This window comes from Gouania willdenowi, chromosome 10 (genome assembly GCF_900634775.1).
Source record: "Gouania willdenowi chromosome 10, fGouWil2.1, whole genome shotgun sequence".
Taxonomy (NCBI): Eukaryota; Metazoa; Chordata; class Actinopteri; order Blenniiformes; family Gobiesocidae; genus Gouania; species Gouania willdenowi.
In genome coordinates this window covers 38,526,605-38,552,559 of record NC_041053.1, presented here as the reverse complement: position 1 = coordinate 38,552,559, position 25,955 = coordinate 38,526,605, and the positions used below count along the sequence as shown (strand labels likewise).

The window sequence follows — 25,955 nt, the reverse complement described above, 5'->3', positions numbered from 1 at the left end:
TTATTACTTTGTGTTTTTGACTCATTTTTTGATATTCCTTTTAATTTATATGTATTGTTTTTACATGTTTAAAAATAAATAAATCAACAGAAAATATGTATCATAACAAAAGTACAAAAGCATCCCGTGCAAAAAAGACAACACAAATACACAAAATGACTCCAAAAACACACAAAAATATACAAAAATGACAGGAGCAATAAAGACAATGACAACAAAAACACATAGAAACCAAGAAATGCTCGGATTAATTAACAATAATAATGTCACCCACGGACAGTCACATCTTTGTGTCTCCCGCTGTGATCAAAGAAGCTCTGAAAACATAATGGGATGAAATACGAACACTCAAGGATTGAAGGAACCAACATGCAAATAAGTTTAGTTGGTTTGTCTCCAACGTGCCTGGAACAACCAGGTCATATCAGTAAGAGAAACCCTGGAGAACCTGGAAGGACTCAAAACAACCCAGAGTCTTCAGCTACTTATTGCATTTAGATTTCTTACTCGGTACTTTTTTTGATGTGGTTTTTCCTAAACAAACTCAAACAACAAGGTTTGACCTAAAAAAGCCCAAACACAGAGTATTTTAGATCAACAATCACTCCACTAACGCATAATGAGTCACTCACAAGAGTTTTTGGCGCGCCACTCGACCAAGAACTTGATATGAAAAAGCCCATCTGTGCTGAATTATTTGTTCATATTTGTAGAATAAAGGACTGCTTGGTTTTATTCTACTGTAACTCATCCACACACACACACGCACAAGCACACGCACACGCACACACACACACACACACACACACACACACACACACACACACACACACACACACACACAAAGCTGAATTATCTTTCATATACTGAGTAAACAAAGGCTGCTGCTGGATTGAAACCAGCAAAGATTTCTGACTAAACCACAGAGACTCACTTTAATGGCCAGGAAGTTGAGGCCGCTCTCGTTGGCCAGGGCCTTGGCGATCATGGTCTTGGAGCAGCCTGGGGGCCCATACAGGAGGACACCCTTGGGTGGCTGAATGCCCATCCTGGTGAAGGCCTCGGGGTGCCTCAGGGGCCATTCCACGGCCTGCTTTAGCTTTAGCTTCACATCCTCCATCCCACCAACATCCGACCATCGAACCTGGGGAGACGAAAGGACGACAGGGCGTCATGCGATGCTTAAGACTAAGGCTGAACGTTAAACCTTAATCGCATCGACATCAAGGTTTTCACTATTGTGATAACGTAACCTCAGATGCTGAGGTTTTTTCTTCCATCTCCATCATTATTGTTCACCAATCACAATCACCAAGAACAGCCTTCCTGGGCTGCTGGCTAATCAGAGATAGTTACAGGAGTCTCAGTGACCCCTCAGTTGAGTGCGCAAACAACAACAACACTAGGGTCCTATAAAATCCATGTTAACGGAATCACGGAATCAACCAATGAAAACAGAATCTACCGTTGAAGGTGGAAATGGACAGAATTGGGTTGAAACGCTGTCACAGTGAGAAAAAGGACGGTTTTTTTTAATGGGGAAATGTTTTGGGGGCCGCTTATTATGGTGCACCGCCCACCCCCTCCTGTCCTGACCGCTTCAAACAGGAGTCTAAACTGCACTAAACACTGTCTAAACCAGGGGTTCTCAACTGGTTTCACCATGGGATCCACATTATTTTTGACCAGCTGTCCGCGACCCACCCAGTACTGGTCTGCGGCCCACTTTTGGGTCCCGACCCACCAATTGAGAATCACTAAACTGTCAAAAAACTATGAAAATCATCACAGACTCCTAAATCAGAGCCACCAATGCCCGCTTAACTTTAACGTGTCTGTAAAGCTCCGTCTGTTTTTCATGGAGCGCTGCTGTGCTCCGTGAAAACATGAGTCAGCTTTATTCAGTTTTACTGCTCAGAGCGTTTAAACATCTCATCAGAGCGACAGAAGATCTGTGGATAAAGTTGTTCTGTTGTTGTGGACGTGACCATAAATACCAGAGTCTCAAACATCGTAGATTAATGATAACTTCTGATACTGTCAAATATTCTAGACTCTAGTGGTGAAATAACTGATGCATCCTTGTGTCCATTTGTTTTTGTTTAATCATTACGATCTGGAATGATGTCATCAGGATCATTTAAATTAGGTTCATTTAAACTAAGCTGATCAAAACTTAATCAATAAACCTGCTCAGATTCAGTACATCATTGATCCCTGAGGGGAAATATGATGACATTAATGCTGTACTTATACATCTATATATGTCACTTTTAATTGTATCTTAATTTATTTCTGACATATATTCTTGTTTAATTACGTTTTTTTTTTTTAAATTTTTTTTATTAGTATTTATTTTGTTTCCTCACATGAGTTAAAAACTAAAAAAAAATGATTATTTAAAAAAATAAGAATCAGTTATCCAGGTCAGGACGGGAACAACAACAATCAAACAGGAAGAAGACGGTTCACTAGTGAACAATTAAAGGAGGTGAAGAAGCAAAGGAGAAAAGGCCTCGTCTAAACCCCCTTTTATTTTGAAATCATCCCTTCAGCTTATTTCGATCTCCTTTTCCTTCCTCTTTGTTGTACCACTCCTCACCTCTCCTCCCTCTTTGTCTCTGAAATATCTTCTTTTTTCCTCCCACTGACGCTCGTCTCTTATTTCGCTCTCATGCACAAAAGGGACGAATCAGGTTCTGCAGGAAGTCATAAAAGGTGTTTATGTGGCCTACAGTAGCCCTGGTTACTGTAAAACATATGTGGGCACGATGCAGGTCACCAATCATTTTCCTTTCCTATGATTAATCTGTAAAAAACTATAAAATAATGTTTTTGTTGGTTTTAAACCAATGAAATCCATCCATCTTCTGCACCTGCTCATCTAAATTCAATAGATTTGTTTAAATAATTGTTAATAATACTGATCATCACTGATTACTGTATCAATATATATTATAAAAGGTAAATATGATGTGTTTATAAACCTCACTATCACTAATGATCATGACTGATGTAATTTTGTGTTTTGTTGTTATTCTGGTGTAATGCTGTATTTGTGCTTGAACAACTTTACTAAGTATAAACTTGTAATTTATTCATACTTGTGTCCCGCTCCAGAAATTAAATGCACAAAAATGACAAAAATAAAACAAAAAATACACAAAATGACTCCAAGAACACACGAGACGACTAGAGATATACACCAAACACATGACGACAAAAATACACAAAAATACTTCAAAAACACACTAGACGACTACAAAGATACATAAAAATTACCACAAAAACAAAAACTGAAAACAAAAATACACAAAATTACTCCAAAAACACACTACACGACTCGAAATACACAGAAAAATTACTCAAAAAACAAAAAGTGACAACTCTTGGCTTTTTCCTATATTAATGTTCAGATCATGGTCATTATCCTGGGTCAGATTAAACGGCCCCATTTGTCAAACCAAACGCTGTCAAATGAAACGTTATCAGACTCAACGGCCTCAGGCCGTAAAACAGCGTTTTATTTTGAAGGAACCGGAAGTACACATGTTGAAGACTTTTTACATTTATTCTTAAAAAGTTAAGATATATCAACATATTGTTTGAAAAATAAATACAGGCTGAGTGGTAGAGTGGATCTTCCAGTAACTGAAGGGTTGGGTGTTCGAATCCCGCTCTATCCAAGTCGTTGTCGTTGTGCCCTTGGGCAAGGCACCTTACCCACATTGCCTCGTATGAATAGGTATCAATTGTGCATAAATGTTGGTGGTGGTCTGAGGGGCCGTAGGTGCCAAATGGCAGCCACGCCTCTGTCAGTATGTCCCAGGGCAGCTATGGCTACATTGTAGCTTACTACCACCGGTATGACTGTGTGAGTGAATATATATATATATATATATATATATATATATATATATATATATAAAAATCCAAGCCATTATTATTATTAAAATGAGATAGAAAATAACAGCTTTCCACTTTACTCTTTTTTTCCGAGGCAGCACATATTGATGACGTCATGTTTATTTCTGGTTTCTTCAAAATAAAGCGTCATGTCGTGTTTAACAGCCTGAGGAGGTTTTATTTGAGGCCGTTTGGTCTGATAAATGACTCCTGATACCTCACTCTGAGACCTGAGGATGTCCTAAAAACATGTTCACCGTACATTATGAATGTCGTTGATAATGTGGCCTTCAGGAAAAACACATTTGTAGCTGTGATGAAAGTTGCAACAAAGAAGCTGTGTTAGAAATTGTGTTAATGTAATGTAGTCATAACTCAGTATCTCCACTTTGCTTCCTTACGTCTTTGTTCCACCCTCTCTCTCACTATCACTATTCTCTCTTTGTCAAATACTCCTGCTTTTATCTTTATCTTCCCTTCCTCTCTCTCTCTCTCTCTCTCTGCACACTTAACCTTCCCACCCACCCTCCTGCACTTCATCCTGAGGTAACAAATCCCAGGCCACCGGCGCCGTCTCCGGGGAACCAAGCATTTAATGGAAACCTGGCGTCTGGCCACATACTGTAAATACCGAACAATTTATGGACTGAGCAGATCTTAAGAGCAACGAGTGGAAGGAGGCGAGGTAGGGAGGGAGAGATAGAGAGAGAGAAAGGAAGAGCAAAGTGCATCAGAGATGAGGAGATGAGGAGATAGGCCGGAAGCAGGAGATAAAGCTTAGATGTTCATCTCGAGGCCTGGAAGGAAATGACATGAAGTTAAGAGTCACGTTAAAACAAAAAGACATAGTCATCAACATCCCCCGCCAGATTGGTCGTCATTATAACTTAAATGTATACATAAGAACATATCACATCAGAATATAAAATTACTAACTACAGTATCTTAAATGGTTTCTATGAAAAGCTGTGGGCTTTGAAGATACATTGAATAGAGTAAAGAAAAACGGAACAAGAGCAATAACTCCGCAAAAAATAATTGCGCGTTTCTCATTTTCGAACTCCATCAAGGTATTGATACCCTGAAGCCACACACCGAATTTGGTTATTCTATCTTAAACGGTTTCTGACAAAGGCTTTCCACTTTGACTCGGATAAACGGACGGACGGAGCTCAAACCTCTATCCTTCCACACGTTGTGACGGGGGATAAAAAATGTGAAATGGTCTTAGAGAAACATGAGCGAGTGGAAACAGCCAAAGAAAAGCAGAAAAAGAAAAAAAGAAAAGCAAGAAGAGCGGATATGAATCATGAGGTAAACATTTAAATCGGATGAATTTGAACACATTTGGATGAATTATCTCTCAAAAATTACACTTCTCTCTATCATATGAAAACCTAGGCCCTGTGTTTGCTTCTTTTTCTGTTTTTGTTTCCAAAAAGTTCTGCATTTAACTTTTGGCCACTAGAGGCGCTAGACCGGTAACTTTCACGCAAGTGCCCCTAGTGGCCACAAACGCCGCAGCACTGTTGCAAAAATGAACAAACAATCAGTGGGGCCAGCCTCCCTTGTCTTCTGATTGTGTATGCAGACAGTAGTTGACCTGTAACTTCAGGATAAGGCTTAGCTCTAAGGGCTGGGCCAGTGCCATGGCTACAGTCTATGGGCTGGAGTAAGGGTTGGAGGAGCAGCCGCCACACCGCACTCTTCTCCCCGCCGCCGACGACCCGGTGTTCGGCCCTCCTCGCCACGTCGGTGAGCGCGGGGTCGCCCGTCCACCCCGACCCCGGCTGTCGACTGTAGCCGCTCCGCGAGCCCAGACCCGCTTCGCACCCCATCCCTGAGAGCCAATCCTTATTCCAAAGTTACAGATCTGACTTGTCGACTCCTCTTACTAAAGAATCCAAGTTCAACTGAACTATCGCAGCGATTAGTGCACCTATTGTGCTCTAATGGCTGTAAACAAAGGCTAAACTCGTTTCAGCAATGGCGCCGGGTCAGGAAATGCCCGTATGTTGTGACGAGCCTGTGGTCACGTGACTGCCGTAAAGTAAAACATTCTCCAGGTCACATGACCTGGCCAAAAAAACGGTCCATCTCCTCCAAACTTACATAGTCGGTATTTCAAGAGGGAAGCTCTGCTTAGAGTATTGATACTGTTCAGCGCTGTATATTGGCCTGAGGAATCATTTAAAATAACTCGTATGGGTTAACTCTTTAGGTCACATGGTGTGCCTTTAACATAAGTTATTGATGCTACAGAGAACAGCCTCCACCCCCCCCCACCCCCCACCCCCCCAATGTTAGAAAGATAGAAATGAAGCCGGTGAAAAACAGATAAACAACATTTTTTTATAAGACACAAAGGCTACAATGACCTGATATAAAGGATTTTCAATATTTGCAAGTGGTGAATTAAGCCCATAGTAGTAAAACAAAAATGAAGAAGTCGCATAAAGAAAAAAAGTTTTATACCCCAAGAAAGAGTAACTTTTATATTATAAATTAAAACAGATCAGATTTTTTTCTTACATTCCCACCTGCAGATACGAGCCAATGGAAATGGGGGGGGAGATTTCAAGAGCGTGTCACCCAAGAACCAATGTATATATGTGACTAATCATTAGTGACATGAACAGTCTATGTTCATAGCTCTAAGCTGATCACATTACAGGGAGCTGAGGCATATGCTAAGTTGTTTACTGAATGTTCCAGACCCAAATACACAAACTTTTTTTTAAGTTTGAGGACCTGTCATGTCCACCAGATAGGATGTATAGCAGATATTTTTGTATAATCTGAGAAAGTGAGTAGAGCTGTATTACTGTACAATATTTCAGTTTCCTATGTGATGTAGTTCCTGAGATATTGGAAGCTGAAAATGGAATAAAAATAAAGACGCATTACAATCGACACATCCCCCCCATCACTAAATTTTCCATATCTTAAAAAGTTTTCATCCAATCAAACTAAAAATGTCCAGTGTGCCTACGTAAATAATCACAGAACAATTGGTAAATATTTCAGAATTTTTTGAGACCAATCAAATTAAATAAAAACTAAGCTTTGACACGCCCACATGAACATTCATGGAGAAAAAGGGAGAACACTTAAACCAACGTGTATTAAAAAAATTAAATGAAAAAATAATAACGTGTGCCCATCCCAGTGTCAAACAATCCTCCCTTTATTGCTTGTACTTTTGAACTCGACTCAGGATGTCTGGCCCTGTCTCCCACAGCGAACCCTCAAGAAGAGTCATTATTATTATCATCAAAGCACAATAATGAGCATGAAAAAAAGAACTGCTGTTGTGTAATGTCCCATTGAGTTAAAGAGGACCTAATGACCTATAATCAGGTTAATTAAAGAAGACATATTATAATAAACTGCTTATATGTGTATGGGTGAATAGCTACTACAATATTTCTTTAAGAGTTGCCGCTTTTAGAGAGGTAAGTCACGGTAGAGAGGTAAGTCACGGTAAGTCACGCGAGATGTTCTGAGAGTCACGTGACAGTCTGTGAAAATTCAACATGGCGGCTCGCTGCCTTGACTAGCATACCAACTTTGTTTATTTGCACATATTAACACTTCTTACCGTTAAATCCGCGCCACAAACGAGAGCCGACCACGCGCCCTCTCACCAGCCAGAGTGGAGGACCTCGAAGACTTCATCGACCGATATTACGCCGAGTACGTAATGGAATCCGGACTGAAAGCCGCGAGCACATCAGGTAAGTCCGCTAAACGCCGAAAAAACGAATCAACATCAACAGACACGTCAGATCTGGAGGCAGAATCCCACACCGAGGTCCTAAAATCCATCAATAAGAGGCTGGGTGTGGTCGACTTGCTGCACCAAGATTTTCAGGAAATGAAAACCAGCCTGGAATTTGCATACCAACAAATTCAGGACTTACAGAAAGTCAATCAAGACATCCATTTGGCTTTATCTGCGGTGACCACGGAGGTAAAAGAGCTGAAAAATGAAAACAAGCTTCTTAAAGAGACAGTCCTGGATATCCAATCTCGCAGTATATGAGACAACGTAATATTCTCAGGTATTCCAGAAACCCCCAACAACGACCCAGAGGCTCTGCTGAAAAACTTCATGTCGTCTGCGCTTAAAATCCCAGCAGAAACCGTGAAAAACATCACCTTTCACCGTGTCCATCGTCTCGGTCCACGCAGAGGTAACCACCCACGCCCTATCATTCTATAGTAAACAATGCAAAAATGAATAATAGTTCTTTTTATTTTTAAAAGTGCAACTGAAAATTTATTTTGTGCCTTAACAGTCTGTACTGTATTTACGTCAGATATTTGTTTAGACCAGCAGAGGGCGCTAGTAACCCAGTGTTCGGTTGGCATGCAGATATTCTAGCAGTAAAGAAGAGATGCAATGCGCTAGCAGACAGAGCTAATATTAAAAAGTGACTTTTACAGATATTCATGTAATATTACAGATATTCTTTCGGTGCTAAAGGGGTAAGGAATCATTTATGAACATGTTTAAGAGTTGAAGGCGGCCAGAAAGAAAGTAGTAGCAGATTCCGCCCGCCGCCTCAGCCTTTGGACAAGAGAAGGATAAATATATATATGCTATATATGCTGTTTAAAAAAAGTACTGCGAATTTTCAGAGAATCGATATGAACCGTGATACCTACAGTATGAATCGATTTTTAACTGTCTTTCGATTAATCGTTACATCCCTACTACATACACTACACTAATTATGACATCAGACTTAGTATGAGTAGTATGTTAGTATGACATTTACAACACAGCCTATGAAACCAAAATCTCCAGATCTGTCATCCAACACCACTGGAAGTTTCTTATACCAACTGTTTGCACTTGTGTTGATAATCAATCTGCGGTTGCTTTTCAGCTGATTTGTGCAAGAGGAACAACTCGTTTTTTTCAGGAACAAGCTGAACACACTGGATAACTCCAGGTTCAGTGCAGAGAGAAAGAAAAAGAGGGTGATTTTGTTTTGCTGGCAGGAACCGTCTGAGAGCCGATCTGCTTTCAATTACCGGCTGAGGATGATGTGAGCCCTTTTCCTGTCCGCTATGTCTTGCGTTTGCAAACTCCAAAACATCCTGAAGTGTTAGCGCCGTCCACTCATCCCTCCCTCCCTCCCTCCACTAAGAGCCAGTGATTGATCTTAGTTGCACTGGAGGGTAAAATAGGCACAGGGTCATTTGTGTTCTTCCTCAGTGACCTTTTCCTTTAAGTGCTGGTGATTCAGTGGTCAGTGGACACGAGAGTAGAAAAAAGAGAGAGAGATTCTGCTGCTGATGATGAGCTTTGAGCTTTTCTTGGGATGATTAACGCTGACACTGTTGGAGTTGTAAATTTTCACCATGTTTTAAATGGAGCAATAAGTGTGTGTTGTAAATCAGGCCGTTTCCTCTCCAGGGTCAGAACAACAAGCAAGGCCGGATTACCGAAAGCAGGGGTTCTCAATCCTGGGGTCAGGACCCCATTCGGGGTTGCGAGATACTCTGAGGGAGTCGCAAGATGCTTTTAAGAAACTAAGAATATTTTACAATGAACAATTTGAGCCTATTTATGCTTATTTTTTACCCTTTTACCCTGCAACTACAACAAACCGGCCATATTTTAACCTATTTATAAGCCTTTTTGCTACATTACTCCCCTTTCTGCCACTTCTTAATCAAAGTCCAATGCCTTTTTTGCACATTTTTTCCACTGTCAAGAGATTTTTTGCACTTATAAACCCTTTGCACCACTTTTCCCACCTAATGTCACATATGTTGACCCATTATTGCCACTTTTACCATCTTTTCACCATATATCAGCCTTATTTTTGCCACTCTGAACCCTTTTTATGACTTTTTCTGTCCGTTTTCGGCCACTCTAATGAGCAACTTTTAACCCATTTCTGTGTTTTTTAAAATCCTATTTCACCACCTTTTCTGGTCACTTTTAACCCAATTTATTTCTGATTAAAACAAGAATTTACACATTTAAGATGACTATATACTATGGCACAAATAATACTAAACTTCCTGGATAACAGTGGATAATATTCAAATAAATAAATAAATGTGGTTGTCACAGATTCATAGAACAGATTTCACTCTACTTGTTTGAATGTGGTTTAAATTGCTGCACGCATGCAAAGGACCAGGAATCATTTCAATAACAGAACAACCAAAACACTGAAACACTTAAGGATGTCACACCCCATTTTACGAGAAAGGGAATCTACAGGAAACCATTGATCATAAAGTGGATAAAGGCGTGACCTTTGGCAGCTACAGTATCAGTACCTTAGGGACATCTATGGCCACTTCCCTCATGGCGCTGGGCTTTACTGCAGTCATGGCCCACTGCAGGTCCTGCTGAGTGACAGTCACCGTCCCTTTCAGCTGCTGGTCCGATGCTTCCTGGGGGGAACTTCCCAGTGCTCGTCGCAGTGCATGCAAACCTGCAGAAAGAGCGGGAAAAATTAAATATCTATATATATATAATTACATACAGTATATAAAATAAATCTTCAAAAATGTCAAGATTTTGAGATATGGCTATGTTAGTGTAAGTAATATTTTAACAAATGATAAAAAAGTAAATATTGTGGTTTATTTTTTCCATTACTTTGGCTACAAACAACCATAAACAATTAAAAACAAAATATTCTGGTTTATTTTTTTCCATTACTTTTGTTACAAATGAACATAAATGATATAAAATGCGTATGTGTATGCACTGTATATGTTTGTATAGTATTCTTACATAATGAAAAACCAAATGTGAAGTTTAAAATGTTATTTTGTGATGGAGGGGTACTAAGCATCTATAAGTTCCTTTTTCTTCTTCCCACTCCTTTTGAGCACTTTCTCCTTTGAATACGTGTTATGTATTGTACATAAAATAGTAAAAAAAGTAAATGTTTAATGAATATTATGACATTTTCTAAATATTCCAGTAGCCTTAGCTTTTCAAAAAAAGCACAATAAAGTTTTTTTATTTATATTAGGACTTCAAATAAAACAAAACATGCATTCCAAAACAAAAAAAAACTAAAGTGCATTAAAGGGGAGGTATGATGAAAAAAATCACTATCTAATGGTTTTGCTACAGTGATATACTGTACATCCTTTAGCCTCATTCAGAGGGACAAAGTGTAAAAAGTTCTGTTTCCTCCCTCCCTTGTTATTCCAAATTTTGTAAAAAGTCAGCTCCAAACGTTCGAGATGGATTTTGCCCACGTTGGCAGGTGACGTCACCTAACACGCCTCCTAGAATGTGAGCTCCTCCCTCTCCAACTATCTTACAGCTAAAACAAACACCGCTGTTTAATATAGAATATATGTTATACTTTATTGCCATATATGTAAATACAAACTGCACTACTTTTTCTGCTGCCGATCGTGTTGGGAGTCACTGCTTGGAGCCACGGACCCATTGTTTACACACATCAGCTGTTAGCACCCCGTGCTAATGCTACACCAGCCTATGCAGCAAGACCCGACATCGCTTGTCAACTGAGGAGGAAACAATGGGGATGTTAGAGATTTGTGGCTCACAGCGCTAACAACGGACTCGGTTGTGGAATTGGACGGTTTCCAACTTTTATGCGGTGACGGACGACGGAGAGAGGAAAGTAGAGAGTTTGGCTGTGTTTGTGTGCAGAAAGGAGGAGCTGCTGGTTCTGCCGCAATGCGCACACACTTTTCCAACTCAAAATCACTGCACGTTGTTTAATTGCGTCACACGCTACTATGCTGCCTTGCTTTTAACTCACTAAACCAAAAGCCAAATGTTGCTTTTTTTGCAATATTCGGCCGAATATATTCGGTGGCCAAATATTCAGTGCATCCCTAATTGGTAGTTCATGCAAACATAAAAAAGCTTGCACGGCAGCTTTTTATCCAAATCAGTCCTTATTGTGCTCTGTGTGTATTGCAATCTTCACTCTCTCTCTCTCTAGAAAATGTTTTCTAGAAAAAGGTTTACTGTCAATGAGGTTTTGGAACAGCTCTTTCACAGTGAAAGTGACGTAGAGGAGGATGTGTCTGAGGAGGAGCCTGATTTTGATTTCTCATCTGGGGGAGGGGTCACCAACATCAGTCAATATGGTTCATTCTCTGAGTCATGTATGTGCACCCCAAATTAGAAAATATTTGGACAAAAATCTTTAAATATATACTAACTCTAAAACTGAAAGTTTGACCTGATGGTGGCGCTACAGGAAAGGTCAAAGGTCATATCATCACCACAACCAATAGGGTTCATACTCTAGTAGATGTCATTAATGTTGTCAGTAAATTTGAGAAGATTTGGACGAAAACTTTTCAAGATAAACTATTTCTAATTTAAAAGTGCATCCAGATGGTGGCGCTAGAGAACGGGTGACGAATTCATTATCAAGAGGTTATTTATGTATTCAACAAATAAACAAAGTGTCTGAGACAAAAAAAAAAAAAATCATTTTCTGGAGGCAAATATCCCTGGAATCAGAATAACCTCAAGGGTAAAATGTGCTGGTATTATTTTAGGATAATAGGATTGTTAAATATAATAAAAATTAATCATTCACAAAACATCTGGATCACCAGGTCTAGTGTCAGTATCAGTTCTAGTAACGTTGAGGCTTAAGGGTTCTTTTCACACCCAAACACACACACACACACACACACGGATTATTTAATTTTTTTCCCTCCACAAAGCATTCAGGCTTGTACACGCTGTGATGATGATACACACCTTATGTATGCGAATCCCAAAATGAACATTAATTCCCCTTTTGACACATACAAGAATTGAGCTTTCATTATTGTGAAAAGGAATGGAGAGGAAGCGCAATTAAAGTGTTTAAGGCTTGAACAAGCTTCCGTTGGTGTCCGAATAAAAAGGAGCTGACAAAATAAAGCACGAGGGCGTGTCGGAGTCAAGAATGAGCCTTTGTTTGGTTTTTTGCAGAAGAAGAAGAAGACGACGACGTCCGTGCAGGTGAAACCGAGGGGAGAAGTCCTGGCACCGACTGATGCAGTGAGGCGGAGGTGGGTAACCTTTATCACAGCGGGGGGCCACAAAAAAGTGTTTTTCTGATCCGAGGGCCACGTTATGAACATTGATGTTAGCATTCAGAATAATAACCAATGTGAGCAGGGAAGAACAATACGTTTGTGTTTTTATTGTAAGTTGTTGGGTTTTTTTTGTTTTGCACTTTCTGTTGTTGTCTTGTTTGTTTTTACTGTCGTTTTATGTGTGTTTTGTTCTAGGGATGTCCCAATACAACTTTTTCATTTCCGATACCGATACTGCATCCCTTGCCTATCGGCCGATACCAATATTGATCTGATATCAGCATGAATCATGCATAGTTTTATTACTTTTTGTTTTCTTTAATAAAAATATAATAATTACTTATTTTGTAGTGTGGAATGTTAGAAAAGGAGAAAAGGTTTGATCATGTGATGTCACTCAAACAGAGAACAATAGTCAGCAACAGTAGGTATGAGAAAAACTGACCCATTTATTATTAACCAACTGGTTACATACATTTTAACCTCCAACATAATATCTACAGTATTCTACAATTGAATAAAATAAATAAAAAATGAATTGGGAATAATAAATAAACAAAAATATCGGAAATTCAGAAATTTGAACCCGATATTCGTTCTCAGGCTGATATCGGACTGATATCAGATATTGATATCAGATCGGGACACCCATAGTATTTTCCTCCGATTTTTTTTTTTTTTTGCAAAAAAAAACCAAAAACGTCAGGATATGTGCCGTGCACATTATGCTGAGTCAGTTTATGGTGATGATCTAGATTACCAAAAATGAGAAAATGCCGCTCGTGGAAATCACAATATGGGTGGATGTGAGCTGTGCCTGAGCCTGCTCCTTTAAGCGCGATGGCTTATGGGTAATGTGGTAGTGGTAGGGATGTGCATTGTGTATATGCATCAATTAAATGAAATAGTGAACTGTGGTTTAATAAATCACTTGGCGGAGGTCTGCGCTAATTTACAAAATGAGATTCTTTAAAATTATTTTTTTCACAGAACAAAATGTAGTAGTCAGACAAAGGGAGTACTTGGATTTAAAAGTTAGAGAAAGGGGGTACTTGAGCCAAAAAAGTTTGAGAACGACTGGTTTAAAGTGTATTTCTGTAATTTTGTGCGTTTTACTTCAGGGGCCGCTCAAAATTAGAGCGAAGGGCCATATGTGGCCCCCGGGCCGCCAGTTGCCCATGACTGCGGTGAGGTGACGAGTGATTGCACGCTGGATGTTTCTCGTACTGGAAACTGAAGCCGACTGAGGGCACTTCCTCAGAAATTAAGCCGTGTGCATTTTTGTTTCATCGACCACAGTTGTTGTGTGTGTCAGAGAGGAAATGAAGATTGATTAAGGAGCAGCTTATGAAGCACAGCTTAAAGTAAAGACTACGTCTCCTGACCTCCTCTGATTTGATCCGAGGAGAAGTTGTGGTTTTTGCTCCAGAGAACTGGAAACCAAAGCCTGAACTACCAGTAACGACCAAATGGTGAACGAGAAAACAGCAAAAAAAAAAAAAAGGGGACATATGGGGCTCAGCTTGCATCCAGCTGTGCACATTAAATCCCGACAGGTGGGAGGACAGGTCGTCTCCAACTTAATTACACACCAAATGTGGGCAATGATTAGTAGTTACACGACCGCCCTGCGACCGCGTTTCCAACCCCGGAGTTGGGCAGCAGTATATCACACACACACACACACACACATCCACTCCTAATCTACCACACACACATACACACACACACACACACACATACACACGTGCAAAAAGACTTTGGCTTCCTCTTCTAAGCTCAAGGGTTTGGGGTGGATGGGTCCGTGTGGGAGATGAAGTGGAGAGGACTGGAAGGGGAACGGACGTGGTCCAGGGCCGGGGGCCAGATCTCAGACAGCAGGAGGATTTACGATCAGACAAACTACATCCTGTTGATATTTTCCAGATCCTGTCTGACAAGGAAAGAGGACGGACAGACGAGTACGGCAAGGGAGAGCGGACCAGGAGGAAAAGAAACACACTCCGTGATGTTAGTCAATGTGTTTGCCTGTCCTGTCCTGGCCTGGAATCGACAGATGATGTCTCTCTTTAGCAAATTCCCAGAGGTCAAAACATCCCATCATTCCACCTTCAACTCTCTGTGTTAATGCTTCTAATCGATAACACTTTGGTTTTTCAAAAAGACGTGTTACCAGAGGAAAGGACACAAAAAGACACCCAAAATGACTCCAAAAACACACAAAACAACAAGAACGCACAGAAATGACTTGAAAAGCAAAAAGAAAGAAAGATAAATCAACTAAATGATTCCTAAAACACATTTATCTTTGCAGTATTAAAGCTGAGATCAGTCATTTTTCAATACGATGACATCAATGTCAATTGTGGCCCACGGAATATCATAGTTTTGTGGCCCCAGCTGTGATAAAAGTTGTCCACGTCTCCGTTAGATGATCCGTCTAAAGCTGAATAATAAAAATGGTACTTGTATAATTTAAGAAATGTCTTTGGAGTCCTTTCTTTCAACTTTTAGCCTTAATCACACCTAACATCCTTTTATATGTGGGCGTCGCCATTTTGGGACTTCAGCGAATCAGCATTTGCGCATCATGCCGTCACATCCAGCTAACTCTTAGACAGTATTTGAAATGTCATACTCCATACCATACTCGATAAACTATATATATATATATATATAGTATATACTGTCTACTATATACAATAATTATAATTAGGATGATGAGAATTCCCGCTAAAGTAAATTTCCAAGTTTCCCAAGATGCATTTGGAACCCACGACGACAAAAACCTGAAGCACATTGAGGCTAAATATCTCTGTTGATTCTCCACCGTTACTTTGAAAGTTCTGAAAACATTTTAAGTGAGAAAGTGACCAAGTAAAATATCAACATGTGCTCATTTGATACAAAAAACTCACGTAGACACATTTCATGCCGACATTTTGGAAATTTTCTGAGACCCGCCATTGTGCTACAGACAAAACTTCCGGTTACCTTCAAAATAAGAGCCCTATTTACAAAAGGGTTAAAAACAAATGGAAGACAAGAAGAGATGCTTTTATTTTGAAAAGAGAATTTTTAGCTTGAGGCTGGTCCCAGGACCGTTTTACATTCGCTCTTAAAGGGCCCATTTTAAGCTAAATGGAGTATGACTAGTTCGCCCACTGTGCATAATCAAAAAAAAAAATGTCCCAATATCGTATACATTCGGGTATTTCTCACATACTATCTAATGTGAACACACTACTTACTAATCAGACTTAGTATGAGTAGTAACGTTAGAATGCGATTTCAACCACAGCCAATGATTAAACGCACTATGACCGTGGTGGGTGTCGTGACAAATCCGGTAAACCAACTCAATGGTGGTTCCAGTCATTCCCGTGGCTGAAGTTCGCATTTAATTGTAAACATCGGCCGCCTTGTGTTAGCCATCGTCAGCAAATAAAGCTAGCTCCAGGTAAGTCCGGTCACCGATTGTGCCACAACTCCTTTTACAACAAGCGTTTCTGAGGAAACGGCAGGTTTTATTTACGTCTAGCTTAAAACTTCTATTATCGTACGATCTTTTGATAGCGCTACCAATTGAAACTCACTATGTTACCCTTTAAGTCGTACTCTTAGTCATCCTGCATTTGTTTAGATTCAGCATTAGTCTAGTTTTACAAAAAAGTATGAAGACGTTACTTATCAATTCAAGTAACGTAACTGCCAAAATATTAATCATCATGTTAATGATTTTAATTCTTTTAGTAACTTTAAACCACCAACCCAAGGCCATATCGTCTCTAATTTGTCTAAAATAACTCCAATCAATCAGTTTAAATCTTTTCCTTGACATGTGCTTCAATATAAGTAGACATTTTACATACACTAAAAGCTGTTTTTTTTGTTTCGTTGTTTTTTAACGGAGTTCATTTATCTTGGATTGTATCCATTTGCGATGGCGCCGATTGTGCAAGTGACCCCTAAAGAGAAGGTCCTGATTGGGGCAGTGTGCTGCTCTGGTTGCCTCTAATTAAAACCATACCGCCAAAACAACAAATAATGGTTCTCTTCTGTTTTCCTGGGGCTTTGTGAAAAAACTCCTTCCCTTTTCTTCCGTACCTAGTTCAAGCTTTGCTGTGATGTTTTGAAAATGTGCATTCTTGGACTTTTCGGAGGCCCCCTTTCTCCCCCAGTTCCCATCAGATCCCTGCTGAATCTGAAGTATCCTGATAATTAGGAATGCAAAAGAAAGAGGGGGGGCGTAGGGGTGGGGGTGGTGCGATGGGAGTCCACATAAGGTTCAGATTAAACTGTGTTCTGTTTCTTCTTCCCATCGGATGTTTTCATAACCAAACCAAATGTCTGCGTGGAGTCAGCCAAGAGCAGAGAGAAGATCTCTGATAGAAAAATGTTAAAGTGACATTGTTGAGGTATCCGCCTCTCTGCGGATCACGAACTCAGCCAAGATGTTTTTCCTCTGCAGAATATATTTCATTCCAGTTGACTTCATATTTTTTTTAAAGGATCCTCAACCTAAAGTACAAATTTACCATTTCCTGGTAAGTGCAACTTCAAAATCAGTCCGCCATAACTTCTTTGGAATAACGTCAAGGAACTGGAAAACACGTAACTAAGCACTGAACTCAATGGGAGTAAATGGTAAATGGTAAATGGACTTGATTTATATAGCACTTTATCCCCACACTGAAACAGTCTCAAAGCGCTTTACATATCAGCTCATTCACCCAATCACTCTCACATTCACACACCAGTGGGACAGGACTGCCATGCAAGGTGCTCGTCGACCACTGGGAGCGACTTAGGGTTCAGTGTCTTGCCCAAGGACACTTCGACACACAGTCAGGTACCGGGATCGAACCCCCAACCTCTCGATCAGAAGACGACCCTCTACCACCTGAGCCACGGTCGCCCAGTACAAAGAGTTACTAACGTACTACTCACACTAAGTCTGACGTCAAAATGAGTATGTAGTGCATTGCAATCAGATAGTATGGAAAGAAAGAGTATGTGAGAAATACCCAGATGTATACTATATGGGGACATTTTTGAAGTATGCAATCGTCCCATGATGCATTGCGAGTAGAACGTAAAACGGACCTGGGACCAGCTTCAAGCTAAAAATCAAATATCGTCTTTTCAAAACAAAAGCATCTCTTCTTGTCTTGCATTTGTTTTTTTAACCCTTTTATAAACAGGGCTCTTATTTTGAAGATAACCGGAAGTTTAGTCAGTAGAACAATATAGTCCTTGTCGGTTCCAAATGCATCTTAGAAAACTTCCAAGTATACTTCAGTGGGAACGGTCTCCATCCTAATCATACTTAGTGCTATACTAAGTATATAGTAGACAGTATGTACTCGTTGAGTTCATAGTAAAGGGTATGATCTTTAGATAGAACTTGCATATGAAATTTACACAGGTTCCCTTTACATACATGATGTTAAAAAAACTGTAACATCACATTGCACTCTCACTTCAAAATAATCAACCCTTCCCCACACCTTCCATTGTCCCACCCTGACTCCCTCTTCCCTGTTCCTTTACTCCTCACAGAGGTGTAACACTGCTCTCTTTTTATATTCTCACAATTATACAATAAAATAAATAAATGCATTTATTAAATTGCAATAATGAAACAGGCATTGCCGTCATTATTGTAATGTTTTTCATTTTTTTTCCGTGCAAATATTGATGCTTTTTCTTTGTTCTCACTTAAAGAAAGACGACTTTAAAAGAGAAACTTCAGTCGGCAACTCACCTACTTGTGTTATGTCACAGAGAGTATTGAACACACGCACACACACGCGCACACCCACACACACACACACACACACACCAATCAGAGTTCCCCCAGCATCGATGCCCTGGGATAAATTGTGAATACCAGGGGTATTACACTATCACAAAAACCACAGGAACGTGTTCATTACTCGTCGGAGCTTCCGGAGCAGCTCCTTGCACCTGTATTTACTATTCCTAACATCTGTTCCTGGGGCTAAACACAGCAATAAGTGCTCTGAAAGTACACACACACGCACACACACACACACAGCTGTCACAGGGTAAAGGTAAAACTCAGGGTTAAGGAGTACAAGCAGAACATTTCCGGACGTTATAAACAAGCGGCCTCAAATAAACTGCACAGGCTGATCCCACTGATATTTATGGAACCCGTCCTAAAATTCTTTAAGTGTCTTTAAAAGGACATGTGAGTTGAGAAAAGCTCTTTATAAGGCCAGAGCAGCAGCTGTAAACATCAGCCAGCATTTAGCACTGTTTGGCCCATTTAGTCCATCGCTGCACAATTTATGTCAAACACACAAAACGCAGGCATTTTTTATTTATTTTTTTCCCCTCAGGTTGCTTTTACAAACTGAAGTAACCTTAAAGCCTCGTTTCCTGCATTTGTTAGCGCGGAGGAGCAACACTTTAGGTTAAACATGCTCAAGTAGGGAATTTTTGGGGGTATGTTTGTTGTTTTCGGTTTTTTTGTGTCATTTTTTTTTACATTTTTCTGTCATTTATGTTTATTTTGGAGTCTTTTTGTATATTTTGTTTCATTTCTGTGCATTTTTAGTCATTTTGTAAATTTGTCTGATTATTGTTGCTGTTTTATAGTCATCTTGTAAATTTTCTGTCATTTATGTGTATTTTGGAGTCGTTTTGGAAAAAAAGTACCTAGACCGTCGTGAGACAGGTTAGTTTTACCCTACTGATGATGTGTTGTTGCAATAGTAATCCTGCTAAAAAGTACCTTTTTTTTGCTGTTTTGTGTGTTTTTGGGGTCATTTTGTATATTTTGTTTCATTCCTGTGTGTTTATAGTCATTTTGTAAATTTGACTGATTTTTGTTGTTTTGTGTGTTTTTGGAGTCATTTTGTAAATTATTTTGTCATTTGTATTTATTGGTGTGTGTTTTTGGATTATTTTGTGTAGTTTTGTTTTATTTTCTATAACTTTTGCTATTGATTTGACTATCTTTTATGTCATTTTTGTGGAGTTATGTTGTCATTGTGTAAAAATGTTAGTCATTTATGTGTATTTTGGAGTCGTTTGGAAAAACCATTGTTGTTTTTGGTGTCGTTTTGTGTGTTTTTGGAGTCATTTTGTATATTTTCTTATATTTTCAAATACTTTTGCTATTGATTTTACTATTTTTATGTCATTTTTGTGGAATTATGTTGTCATTTTGTACATTTCTCTGTCATTTTTGCCTATTTTGAGGTCATTTTGTACGTCAAGGAGTCATTTTCTACATTATTCTGTCATTATGTGTGTTTTTTCTGTTGTTTTGAGTGTTTCAAACCTACTTCCAAGTCATTCATACCACTTTTTTTTTTTTTTGGCCAGCTCACATTTACAAACTGAAGTAACCCCAGAGCCTCATTTCCTGCATTTGTTATACCGTAAAAGCAACAGTTTGACTTCAACTCAAGTAGGCTATTTAATATCCATGTTTAGGAGATTTACATTTAATACGTTGGCACGTTTCTCAACTAAATCATTTTAAGCTGTTTATTCAGAGTTGGCGAGTTGAAATGTTAAATTATGAATCTAATCTTAGTTGTAATTGAGCTTTTTAACCAACTTTAGTGTTTATTATTCTACATAACTGACTTTACAGGCCTTTTTTTTTTTGTTCCAGCGGGCTTCCCCTTGTTTAGAGAAGTTCGTAAACAGTGTGTCCGGATGTGGCACAAACCAAACACACACACACACACACACACACACACACACACACACACAAGTTGCACAGTTTACACTGTGGAAGTGAGTCATCCGTTCGGACTGGGATCAAATGAATGCGAGCAAGACGACCAAAAAAAAGACGCATGAGAGCCCATTATAGCGTTAATACAAGCGTACAAAACTCTATTTGACCTTGTTTTTCTTTTTAAAACACTTGAACAAAACGATCACCCCATTCTCTGCATAAACTTTTACCTTTGTAAGAACTTTGTGCACGTATAAATAAACACCAAATCACTGGGTTTGCAAGCTGTGGTTGAGTCTCTCTCGGTCACTCTTGATTAAAACTTTATTTTTAAGCCCGCTGGACTTTTTCACTCGTGTTCCTTTAACGTAGGTTCAGCAAACCGCTCATTTGGGCAGTAGATAGCAAGAAACAGATTTAACTTAGGCCGTTGTGTCCCAGGAGGACCAGCTGTGTGGTTCAGGTACGCAGAGCCAGGGTTTACACTGAATGAACTGGAAAAATGTAAATGTAGTTGCCACAGCATTATAGTTAGATTTTGTATATTTGTCATTTTGGATTTTCTGTCTTTTTTGGAATATTTGTTGCGGTTTGGAGCATTTTTGAAGACATTTTTGTTTAATTTTGATGTGTTTTTGGAGTTGTTTTGTAATTTTTTTAGTCATTTATGTCTATTTTTTGCAGTTGTGTGAGTTTTTAGAATCATGCTGTATATTTTATTCTATTTTTAAATATTTCTGCTGTTAATTCACATTTTTTTCTGTCATTATTGTGCAGCTTTGTTGTAGTTTTTAACATTTTTGTGTCATTTTTTTTGCTGTTTTGTGCATTTTTGGAACTATTTTGTAAATATTATTTTATTTTTGCTGTCGTTTTGTATGTTTGTGTAGTTTTGTTTTCATTTTGAAAATGTTTTGTCATACATCTCTTTTCAGCTGTTTTGTGAGTTTTTGGAGTCTATTTGTACATTTTATTTTATTTAGTTTCATCTTTCCTACCTGCTTCCTAGTCATTGACCATAATCATACCACATATGACATCTCCAACCTGTTTTAAATGTAGTTTTAGATTTAATTCTCCTAAATGAGGTCAATAGTTGTTGTTGTTTTGTGATGTTTCCACCTCAGCCCTGCAGCTCAAACACAATACAAGTTACTTTTAGTGATGCTCCATCCATGTCAGCCTAGTTTTTAAAGACGTGTGCGCTGACAAGTTGGAAAAAAAGATAAAGCAGAACGACATGATGAGGAGCAGCGTCCGATACAACATAAACCACTGTCAGAAAACATTTATTAATAGAATATCTGGCATACAGACGCAGCATTTTCCTGCTGTGACTAACAAAGCCCTGCAGATCATGTAAATATGTCCATAAATCAGTCTGCTCACATGATGCTGTGATGAAGGAGAAGTAAAGCTCAGTCAGAAACCAGAGGCTGAGACAGAAACGCATTGACTTCTGTGAGATGTTTTCACTATTCTTTCCTAAAAAGGAAAAGAACTATGGTGAAAAACTTAAAGTAGGAACATGTAAAAACACAAGCTTCTGCTCTCCGTTACCGTCATGGTTGAGCTTGTGTTTCTCTTCTGCAAAACATGATGTAACCACTAGAGGTCGACCCTCAGGAGAAGAATTGTTGCTCCACATCCAGGGAAACACTTTTACTGACATTAACTATATTAATTTCATTCACTTTATATAGCGTTTGTTCCTCCATTGGAAGGTTATTAGAGTCATTCTGTGTATTGTTTCCCTTTTGTGTGTTTCTTGAGTCTATTTGTTGTTATTTTGTGTGTGTTTCTAATGCAGTTTGTGTATTTTTGTTGTCGTTTTGCCTGTTTTATGGAGTTATTTTCTTTGCGGACCGCACAAACGCAGACCAAAAGTATCATATCTGATGTCGGCTCAAGATAGGAATCTTTGTACTTTGTAAGTGTGAGTTACTTTTGTAATACTTGTGGAGTATAATACAGTTGTTTTCCTCTTGTTGACCCCAAGCTAACAATGTCAGACTTCCTACCGCGGAAAACACTTGGAAATCTCTTGTAATGCACAATTGAACCCCTCCAGAATAATAAATTGTCCATTAACTGAAGATTCTACCTGGTAAGGTTTACTTCTGTCCTCAAATATCTCTAAAATCATGCGTAGTTACACAAGGCAAGATGGCTGACCAATAGGGTGGGGGGTGGGTAACTCCTGATCTAAATCAACATGTCTCATTCCACCAGCCTTCCTTCGATTGCTGCACGTAATGCAAACACACAGAATTTGAAAAGATGTGACATTACTTCAGGGAAACAGCCTGTGAAAAATCTGGTATTATTCCAAATAGGCCAGTTTAGCGCTGGGCGGTATACCGGTTCATACCGAACACCGGTACATATTTTGGTTATGATATGAATCTGTAATACACCGCCGTACTGGTGTATTTGAATACACAATATTCGAAGCGCTACGTCGCGCACGTTTCAGTCAGGACCCTTTTCATGGTTGCACTCATGTGCCTCAGCTTAGCAAGTCGGCAGTAATACACAAAAAAAAAGAGAGCAAACGATCGCAATTTGTAGTTCCTGTAACGCGGAAATAAACCCTGGTGGAGCTGCAAACAAAACACCACCTTATTCACCATAAAAAAACACCACAACACTGAGTATGTAGCATTTAAAGCTGGAAATCAAGCTAATGCTAAAGCTCAGCTAGCAGGGGCAAAGAGCCAGTGGGTGTTAGATGTGTGGAAGCCTTAATAACAGACGGAGTGGGGCTGTGTCTCATTGTAACTTGTATTACTACTAGTGTGGAATTAATCTACAATATTCACTTATCATGACAGTAAAATAGACCATCCTAAGCCAATCTACTGCAGTAACTCCTCTCTCAACCAATAGAAAATGCTGTTAACACCTGATTATGCATGAAAAAATAAAAAATAAAATACCGTCATATACCGTGAAACCGTTAGAATTTTGAAAAATACCGTGATATACATTTTTGGTCATACTGTCCAGCCCTAGACTTGTTTGTGTTGAGCTGTAATGTAATGTTCTGATTATAAAACACATCTGCTGTCAAGAAGCTGTTTGTAGACTCTGCCGATCGTCAATAGTGGACAAACACCAACCACCTCACTAATGACATCAAGACTTCACTCTATTCATGTGAACTCACAAAGACGAAAACAACAGAAAACACACACACACACACGATCATGCCATCCTTCCCTCTGTATAATCACGCTTAGATCTATAAGTGGGATGGAATTGTTTAAAAAGCAGGATGTGGAGAACACATGTGTACTGACATGTTTAAATGTATCTACACAATCACAGATCACTGCTTTTCTGCAGCCGTGCACAGTGCGTGTGTGTGTGTGTGTGTGTGTGTGTGTGTGTTGGTTATTTTCTGAGCTCAGGAAGTTTACGTTCATTGTTACCTGAACAGCAGTGACAAGCTGATGTGTTTTTGTGCTTGTGTAGCGTTTGTTTGTTTGTTTCAATGAAAGCAGTGGATCACATGTGTGTGTGATTTGTGGCTCAGGGTTGTAACATTCATGATGTTGACCTTAAGGCTGAGTTTTTCTCCATCAAATAAGCACCAGAAAACATAAAAGTACAGACACACAATGACTGCTTCTTTTTTTTAAGGTCATTGTTCTTTTCGGATGGTGCCAAAAAAACAGGCTCAAGATTAAACGACGTCAGACAGAATAGTTTGTTATTTTCCAATTAAAAACAAACTGACGAAAAAAAATCCCAGTAACGTTTCTGGTCGTAATAGAAATAAAGACATAATGTCCAAGCACTAAAATATCAGATTCAAATGCTTTTTCACCACAAACTCTCTTTGGGAGAGAAATTACAAATAGTAATCCTGTTTTGATGAAATCTCCAAAATGGCGACGCCCACATATAAAAGGATATGTCACGTGTGTTTGAGGCTAAAAGTTGATATAAATGACTTTCTGACATGCATTAGTAATGAGGTTTTATAATTCAGCTTTGGACTGATCATCTAAAGGGCTTTAACTCACTCACTGCCATTGACGCATACTGTATATGCGTCAAATGGTTTTTCAGGCTGCTGTTGCTAGGAGACAGTGTCACGGAGCCCTCCCGTGACTATCGAGCTTGGCCTATGATGTTGTGTGATGTAGTGACCTTTGGATGAGGGAGTAGCACTGATCAGCAGATGTAAAGAAAAAGAGGAAAGGAGAGAGACGGACTGAAAATGGCGCTACGAAGATCAACTATTTAGCTACTCACAGCATCTCTCACTCGACCAGAGGATGTCTGGACCTAACTGGACTATTGAGAGTGTCATGATCATGAAAAAATGGATTTAAAAACGGCTGAAATGGGTCAACTTATCGCATCCGGGTCAAGGAGGAAGTGGCGTCTGCAAACTGACGGCGGAAGATTCTTGGAGGAAGGCCAAAAATACAGTAAGAAAACCATTCAATTCTGACTTAGATAGCAAAATAATGATAATTTTGCAATCAAAAGCCCTGTTTCAGTGTTGTTTTTATAAATGTATAAACGGAAACCAATGTTGAAGTGTCCCTAAAGCAAAAAAAAAAAAAAAAGCAAGGAACGTCTGTGTGTGCGCGTGTGTGCGTGCGGAGCAAATATCTCCCCGACGCGGTGCGAGTTCGACCTGGAATTTGGTCAACAGGTTACAAATATCCCAAGTGTGTGTATATGTTATTTTGGAGTAATTTGGTCAAAATGTTTATTTTAATTTTATTTCACTTCTGGACGGCCCCAAAATGAAACCTATTCAGCTTTTGACCTCAGGGTGTGAGGGGGCGCTAGTGCACCATCTATATCTATTTCACTGCACAGCTCCTCACCCGAGCAAGAGTCACATGTGCGGCCAGAGCCAATCGCTGCGCACACAGCCAAGCAGACACGGACTGTAAACACACGAGTGATAGAGAAGAAGATAGTTTAGACCGAAACACGGGAGCTCTCTGAATAGATCATTAGAAACCATCAGCCACTGGTGAGTCTTTTGCAGACACGTTTCCCAACCCGTTCAATTCTCTACCTGGAAAACTGCAGATTCTCTGTGGTGTCATGCATGGAAGCTAAGCTCTGACCACTCGGTTCAAAGGTAAAAAATGATTTTTGTTTTTAAAAAAAAGACAGCCGAATTGTAGATAATACTTTAATTTACTTACTCACTCATATAGTTTGGAGCTTTACGTTTTGTTTTGTGCAGTTTTGTTACTTTTCTGATCGGCGCTACAATGTCTACGGA

General features: G+C 39.3%; 1 protein-coding gene across 1 annotated transcript in view; it reads right to left on the bottom strand.

Annotated features, from left to right (window-relative positions):
- Window positions 1–25,955, bottom strand: part of afg2a (AFG2 AAA ATPase homolog A) — a 166,170-nt gene that overhangs the window by 120,913 nt on the left and 19,302 nt on the right. Inside the window, exons 11-12 of the mRNA XM_028460406.1 lie at window positions 10,213–10,370; window positions 935–1,144 (exon numbers count right to left, since the gene is read on the bottom strand). Coding sequence (XP_028316207.1) covers window positions 935–1,144; window positions 10,213–10,370 — 368 coding nt within the window. The remainder of the gene's footprint in view (window positions 1–934; window positions 1,145–10,212; window positions 10,371–25,955) is intronic.